Source organism: Nannospalax galili, unplaced genomic scaffold (genome assembly GCF_000622305.1).
Source record: "Nannospalax galili isolate Female #2095 unplaced genomic scaffold, S.galili_v1.0 scaffold390, whole genome shotgun sequence".
Lineage (NCBI taxonomy): Eukaryota > Metazoa > Chordata > Mammalia > Rodentia > Spalacidae > Nannospalax > Nannospalax galili.
Genome location: NW_008330777.1, coordinates 6,460,436 through 6,468,762, shown reverse-complemented (window position 1 = coordinate 6,468,762; position 8,327 = coordinate 6,460,436). Strand labels below are relative to the sequence as shown.

Below are 8,327 nucleotides of genomic sequence, written 5' to 3'. Positions count from 1 at the left end.
AGAGGAGAGAGAGAGAGAGAGAGAGAGAGAGAGAGAATAATGAAGTTTCACAGTAATATTTACAGACTGCAAAGAGGAGAGAGAGAGAGAGAGAGAGAGAGAGAGAGAGAGAGAGAGAAAAGAAAGAGGACACTGGCCCAAAGGCTTTTAATCACAAATCCCTAGTAGCCTTCCAGCTTCATACTGCTGTTTTCCTTTGATTCATTGTCGTTTTGTCTTTATAAGGCTTCTCTATTGCGCTTTGAGTGTGGAAGAATTTTGTTCAGTCTCCTAATTTCCAGCTGTTCAGAAAGATAAGAATGTTATCTGTTGTTTTGTGTTTTATTTTAGAAAATAAGTAAATTAGTGGTTTCTCCAACATAAAAATAATCGATTATCCCACCTTGTTTTTAAGTATTTACTGAAGTCCCAGACGATGTTTGGGGTAAATTAAAGAAATATTAATTTGTGAATAAAATTGAAATTCGAGTTGAACTATAGGTTGAACTAGTTTTAGCTGAAATTTTTAATATCTGTTTGACAAATGTTAACCCTGTCCTTTTGCAAATCGTCAACTTGCAAACTCAGGACATCATTAAATTTGCTGTATAACCTAGTATATTAAGCAAAACAATTCTATCATTTGCATGTAATGCAGAAAAATTGTCATATCTGATAGCTTTATTTTCCAATTGCCTTGTGTACTGTGAAAGTAACGCTGACTGAAATCCTCCAATGATAGGACAAGGTTTTGCATTTCGGAGAAAACTGAAGATCCAGCAGAACTATAAGAAATTGCTGTGGAAGGTGAAGAAGGCAACAGTGTCACAGGACTCCCAGTTCACAGATCACTACCCAGATCACCTGAAACATCTCTATTTAGCTGAAGAAGAACGCCTCAGGAAACAGCAAAGAAAAGCTGGCCAGCCCTTGTCTGGAGAACAGGTTGACCAGCGTTTGCCTGAAGAACAATGCAAAGCTGAGCAGACTTCCTCTGAAGACCAGCTTTTAATCAAAACAGTAAAGTGTGTATTCACTTCTGAAATTCACCACTTTAAATATAAATGGAGTTTTTTGGAAGATATTGTAGGACAACTTAACATTTTGAAATCATAGTGTAATTTAGTGAACATACTTTCATGGAGTCTTCTTATAGTATTACATAACTACAGTAGGCTAGCTTAGCATAGATAAAGAAGCAGTGAAATGAGAATTAAGGAATCTGAGTTTTGGGACTGGAGAGGTGGCTCAGTCATTAGCCCTGGCTACTCTTACGGAAAACCTGGGTTCAGTTCCCAGCACCCACATGGCAGATAACAACTATCCTTAACTCCAGTTCTAGGGGTTCTGATGCCCTCTTTTGGCATCCAAGAGCATTGCACAACATGGGTGCACTTATATACATGCAGCAAAACACTCATACACATAAAATTAAAATACATAAATAAAACATTAAAAAAGAAATCTGAATTTTGGATTCTTGCCTTTCAAGAAAGAATAACTTCATTGGACCACAGTTAGTCCAATTTTATGTAGATATAGATGAAATTTTTTAGGCAAAACATTGTGCACATCTGTAAGCCCAGTATTTTGGAATTTGAGGCAGAAGTATCAAAAATTCCAGGTCAGCATGGGCTGCATAACAAGATACTAGAGAAATAATACAAATATGTATCCATTAACACCTTGGATTGTATAGCCAGACCTAACATGTTAGTATGCCAGTGTCCTCTATGATGGGAAGGATAGAATAAAAATATTTGTGAGCTACCATATTATATAACTCCAAAATGGGTAATCGGGTAAATGTTATTCCTAGAGTATTATATTTCATAGCATTTTGATGTCTGAGTTAATTATATCCAGCACTTAAAAGCACGTATGGTATATGGTAAGTGCTTATGAATGCTAACTGCTACTATTCCTATTTAATTTGAATTTTCTGTAAAGGATACAGGACATAGGTTGGCGTTAACAAAGAAAAGTCAGGCATGGTGGTGATGCATGCCTGTAATCTCAGGAGGCTGAGTCAGGAAGATTGTTGAGAGTTCAAAGACACCTTATGCTAAATAGATGTACTTTTTCCTGGGTGTGTGGTAGCTCAGTCATCCCTATTAATTTCAGAACTGAGGAGGCTGAGGCAGGAGGGTTGTCACAATTTGAGGCCAATGTGGGTTGCATAATGATTTCCCGGCTAGCTATTCTGTCTTAAAACAAAAAAAAAACCCTTCCACTTTGGTTTTTGTAAAGAGCTAACATATGAAACTGTTTCTACACACAATTCAAGCAAAAACACCAATAGCTACACTTACAAAGAAGCCAGGCATTACTTGGGATTATACATATATATATTTTTTTCATTTTTTAATTATGTTCTTTAAAGATGGGGCTGTGACTGCATACATAGAGCTGTGCAAGATCAAGCCTGACAAAATTCCCAGCATGTATGGGGGAACAGTTCATAAACTTCACCCCCAGCTGAGGAATTATTGGTAGCTGATGGCTTTGGGGAGAGGGAAATTCAGTTTTCTGCAAGATGAGGTCCCTGAGAGGCTACCCATACTCCAGTAGATGCCTCTCATCTATGCACATACTGGCAACACTAGGTGGACTCGGTAGTTTAATAATCATTTTCTAAATGCACCTGAAATTGGGAGGAAAAAGTGGTAGAGGAGAGTGGGGGAGGGCATGCGGGTGGATTTGATCCAAATACCTTGTATGCATGTAATCTCAAACAGCAATCAAAAATTAAAAATAAAGCTGGAAGTTATATGTGCTGAAAATAATAAATAGGATCTCAGAAAAAAGTATAGTTGGGGGATAAAGACAGAGACATTAAAAGTCTAGTGTTTTTCAGTGGGCTTGTCAGTCATGAAGTAAAGGTGAGACAGGTGGATTCCTGGAATTCAGCAAGCTGCCTGCTTAGTTTCAGGTTCAAGGTGAGACAGGTGGATTCCTGGAATTCAGCAAGCTGCCTGCTTAGTTTCAGGTTCAATAAGAAATTCTATCACAATTAAGGTGGATAGCAATCAAGGGGGATAACTCACATCAACCTTTAGTCTCCACACATGTACACACATAGGTGCCCACGCCTGTAGAGACACACACATCACACACAAATACAACTAAAAGTGAAGAATGTCACTAAACCAAGAGTGGAGTTTTCAAAAGTAGGGAGAAGTCAGGAGAGAGCAGAAAGAATTATTAATCATTATCTTGTCCAGGGCTCTTTGGAGTGGTAGAACAGAAATCATATATTAGAGAGCTGAGGATGAATGGGAACTGATGATTACAGTTTATTTTTATGGATATTTGACTATGAAAAGTTAAGGAATATGATTAGCAGAAAAGCACATGTCTTATAATGGGGAGTTTATGCATTCACTTTAACAAGGACCTACTGAAATAGATGGTAGTTATGATGTGAGGATAGCGAGAAGTTGAGACACAAAGGAAAGGAAGATTATTATTAGAATCCCAAGGATTCAGCTTCCAAAGATGGCAAAGGCCTTCAAGATAGAACACTTTAAGCTGAAGACCAGATCTAAGACTTTGTGGTGACTGGGGATGAAGAAGATGAAATAAAATAGAGATAAGGGGATCTAAGAACTATGAGATGAATGTTTATTTGCATCACAACTTCTGTAACATCTTTTAATGCGGTTTTGGTCTGCTTTTAATATTTTAGGGTCTTTCTAAGCCATCTGTGCGTTCTCTGGTTAAATATTTCCTTAAGAATATCCATTTTTCACCCTTTAGTTGCTCTATAGTCTTAACTGCAACTGTGGTTTTAATGTCTTATTTGAATATTTTCCTAATAAAAATTAGTTTTTTTATTCTTTCTATGCTTTAATATTTATTAGTGAAGTTTTAGCATACAAATAGTATATTTGACACAATTGCATAATTTTTGGTTAATCATTTTGAATGTGAGACTTATGTGTCCTAATTTATCTTACCAAGTTCTTCGACTATCCCAAAGAAAAATAAAAAGAAAACATCAAATCAAAAAGCACAAGAAGAATATGAAAAGGTACAAGCCAAGCGTGCTGCCAAGAAATATGTAAGTTCTACTTTTTAAACATTTAGGTTTATTTTTCCTTATTTTCAAGGATATACAAGCTGAGCTTCTTAGTTAGGCACATAGTATTCTCTGCATACTTTGTTGAATGAACTTCAACAAAAACTCAGAGCATTGCTCCTGAGTTAGTAACGTGAACATCCAGGATAATGTTTCCAGACTATGTCCAGACTATGGAACTTGTATTTTTAACATTTTTCCTATGCACTGTAAAAGTTGAGGACCTCCACCTGAGAATTTTTTGGTGGTCATTACAATATTACACTGGAGTAAAAGCCAGAAGGAAAGTGCTGGAATAAAATATTAAGAATTTATCTGGGGGCTGAAGAGATAGATGGCTCAGCTGCTGAGAGCACTGACTATTCTTGCAGAGGACCCAGGTTCAATTCCCAGCACTCACATGGTCACTAACAACCATCCTTAACTCCAGTTCCAAGGGCTCCATCACCGCCTTCTGACTTCTGTGGGCATTGCACAACATGGGGGCGCTTACACACATGCAGACAATACACTCAGATAGATAAAATAAAAATAATAAAATATTTTTTTTAAAAAATTGATTTTGTCAACAAAGAAAAGCCATGTTTTCCCTGGTTAAATATTTATCCAGGAATCTCCCTTTAAATACCTTTTAATTGCTCTGTGACCTTAAAAGCTGCATTTATGCAAAATTGTAATGGTTAGGTTTATTTTAAAACCAAAGCTTAATTTATCACTCATCTATCAGAATACCTCCAAAGATGGCACTGATATAATTACGTTATTTTTGCATTACATTATCTTACATGTATACGTAAGGAAATTGAGAATTTGACATCTCAAATGTTTATGATTATTCTTAAACTGATGACAGGCAAGGATGATGTCAAATATTAATACAAAAGCCAACATCATTTTACCCATGAGATCAACATTGTTAAGAATATTAGTTAGATACAGGCCTAAAACTGAAGTAAAGAATGTCAAAAATTGTTTAAAGTAAAGCCATAGGGATAAAAGAGGCATGTATCTAAACTCATAATTAGGTTTGAGATCGCTCTGTGTTTATTAAACTAAGTACTGTACCTATGTAGTCCTGTGAGACTAAGTAGCATAGTGTAGTATGGTGACACTTACTGAATCTGGACACAAACTAAGCTCTGCCACTCTTTGGTGGCCTTGGGCAAGTCACTTCATATCACTGACCTCAGTTCCTCATCTGTAAGATGAGCTTAATAAACTAACATAAAGTTTTAAAAGAATGTGTTGGGATTTCACAAATCATTGTAAGAACTCTTTACTAATTTATAGAATTTTAAGTACATGTATTTCTCATTGTCTCGTATATCATTTTGAGGCTTCCTGTTACAGGGACATGAGGGAGAATACATGCTGCAGTAGAGCTTCTTTCCCGCTGTTACAGTTAATTAAGAATTTTGTACCTTTTGGATAGTGGCTTTCAGGACTTTATCATTTTGAGTTACTTTTTTTTATACTTGAGTTTGTGGCATAGCAAGCCAAATGAGAATGAATGATAGTGCTTAAGTGATCAAATGCATAATTTGTAATGGGGTGTTTTGCACTTATATAATACGTGGCCAGTTTTCTCTAAATTAAATCTATAAATGAGTGAGATGACAAAAAGGATTTTCCTGAAATGAAGTTTTTAGTGTTGTATGGACTATTAAATTAGGTAATCTCTATAAAATCTATAATTCTTCAGTGGATTTAATTAAATAATGAAATTGTTAAATATTTGGTTTCTCTTTTATTTATATACAAATGCATAAATTGATGGCATAATTTTACAGTATTCTGTGGTATATCTTATAGTATGGAGGCAGGAGGGAGGGTACCCTTTTTATTTGTGGACACTATTCATAGGACAACTCTTTCATACAATTTCTGACACATATTTTCTATTTTCTGTTTGGTGACTAATGAAAGTTACCTTTGTGTATAATTGCAGGAATTTGAAAAGAGAAAGCAAGAAAGAGAAGAAGCCCAGAGGCTCTACAAAAAGAAAAAGATGGAAGCATTCAAAATACTGAGCAAAAAGACTAAAAAGGGCCAACCAAACCTGAACTTACAAATGGAGTATCTTCTTCAAAAAATACAGGAAAAAAGTTAAATTAGACATTGGGTTTTTAAGAGTTAAAATATCTGACTTTTGGGTTCTTTTGTATGTTTTGTGGGTACTTCCTAACAACAAACTAAATGTGTTCAGATAATATTGTAAATACTTTTTATTTTAGTAAAAGAAGAAAGGGTGTATATGAGCCACAAAGTATGATTCTCGTCTGAGAACTGAGAGAAACTTCAGTGGGATTTGTTTAAGATAGCAGAGCTTACAGGAAAGCCTTTCAGTAATATAAACATGTACAGTTCAGTAATCAGTCACAGCATTTTGCTTTTTATTTGTTTTTGTACTGTGAATTGAGCATAGGTCCTTGCACGTTTAGTAATTGTACTACAACTGGACTATATTTCAGCCCCTTGGATCTTTAACACAAGGTCCCTACACTGTGTTGCTCTGGCTGGTCTCGAATTTGTCAATCCTATTTTTTTTGAGGGCTGGGATTACAGACCTGTGCCACCATGCCTGATTAGTTGTATAGCGTTTAAATTCAGGTTAATGATGAGGGAGGACCACTTTCCTCAGAGTTTTTTGTTTTTTGTTTTTAAATTTTTTATTGAATTTTGAGATTTTTCATACAATTGAATTTGATAGTATTTAGGTCCTAGCCTCTCCCATTGCCCCCTGCTCAATTCTGTGTACTCCACTATATACACAGTATGGCCTATAGAGTCTGATTTGTGTCCCCACATGTCCCTCAGTGTGGATGCATCCACTGGAGCCTTGTCTGTCACACAAGAGTCCTAACCCAGTAAGATTGTCTTTCCCTTCCCAACAGCCATCACTGGTGTGAGTTCATATGTGTAACTAACCAGCTATCTGAAAACCTATTGCCTTGTGGACATCCACCACCTCCGACACAATAGAATTTTTGGTCCCCCTCATCGACAATGATCTCTGATCTTGAGAGACAGAAGTTTCAAATAAGTGTCCTAGTCAGAGATGAATACTCTGCAGTCTCTTGTTCTCTGCATATTGGACAGTTGTGCATTTCTGTGTTTATCACCATCTATTGCATAAGGAAACCTCTGGTGAGAGTTGAAAGATGCATTCATCTTATGTGTAGAAGTTGCATTGAAAATGTGTCACGTAGGACTATTTCAAAGACAGTTATTCTCTGTGTTTGACCAGTTGTGGAACTGTGTTCATCTCCATAAAAGCTTTGATGAGCAGTGAGAGGTACACTTGTCTGTAAATCTAAGCATGCATATGTAGACTACAGTAAGAAATTTTGTTGTTGTAGAGATGTAGCAAAAGTAGGTCTTTCTCTAGGAATGAACTCTAGCCATTTGTATTTGGCTGTGTTTACAGTATCACATGTAAGTTCCTTCCCATTGAGCAAGTCTAACTCCAATTACACAGCTGTTGATTACCCCCAAGTTAAAAGTGCTACTACTGCAGTAACATTAAATTTTTTCTGGGCTGGTCATTGTTTATTAAGCTTTACAGCTGGGTAGGACATGGATTGGCTTTCTCCCTTGGCAGCCTGCAGAGTATCCTCTGATACCATGAGAGCTAGTCTTCAAGAAGGAGGTTTCTGGGTCAGTTCTTCACTATTAATAATAATGCTTAGAAATTCACATTTCTGCACTTGAACAATACAGAAAGCCAAAATCTGACTACTAAAGGAAGTATGCAAAGTACAAATTTTCAGTTCTTTTAATTTCATCTGTGTGTGTCATGACAAAACTTGGAGAGCTAGTCCTTTTTAGTGGTGAGTGAAAAGTAGGTTAAGTTTATTTTACATGACAGAGTCATTCGCTAACACAGGTTGCCATGTTGGTCTGGAGTTCACTATGTATCCCAGATTTGCCTCAAACTTGCAGCAATCTAAGGAGATATTTTGTTTGTTTCTAATCCTTCCAAGGATCTTAAAGGGGAATGTCAAATAATGATACCAGGCAAAAAGTAATCAGTGTGGCTCAAAACAAAAGGTTCAGGCTTTAGTGTGGTAGACAATCCCACATCTGAGAACTCTACCCTCAGGTTTGAATAGTAGAAATGGGCTCAGTAATCCATGCGCCTCATAGCTCCAGTGACTTTGTTGATACTAGCATCACACTTAACAAACTATCAGGCCAAAGCTTCTGGGGAAGAGATTTCATTTAAATAAATTAGGAAAGCCAGGTGTGAAGGCTGAAAACAAAAACA

The 8,327-nt window shown here is 36.4% G+C and overlaps 1 protein-coding gene across 1 annotated transcript in view; it reads left to right on the top strand.

Moving 5' to 3' along the window:
• The window catches only part of Ccdc59 (coiled-coil domain containing 59), a 7,324-nt gene extending 757 nt beyond the window's left edge, over nucleotides 1–6,567 (top strand). Inside the window, exons 2-4 of the mRNA XM_029555732.1 lie at nucleotides 722–1,004; nucleotides 3,943–4,042; nucleotides 6,009–6,567. Coding sequence (XP_029411592.1) covers nucleotides 722–1,004; nucleotides 3,943–4,042; nucleotides 6,009–6,170 — 545 coding nt within the window. The 3' untranslated portion in view covers nucleotides 6,171–6,567. The remainder of the gene's footprint in view (nucleotides 1–721; nucleotides 1,005–3,942; nucleotides 4,043–6,008) is intronic.
• The last annotated feature ends 1,760 nt before the right edge of the window (nucleotides 6,568–8,327 follow it).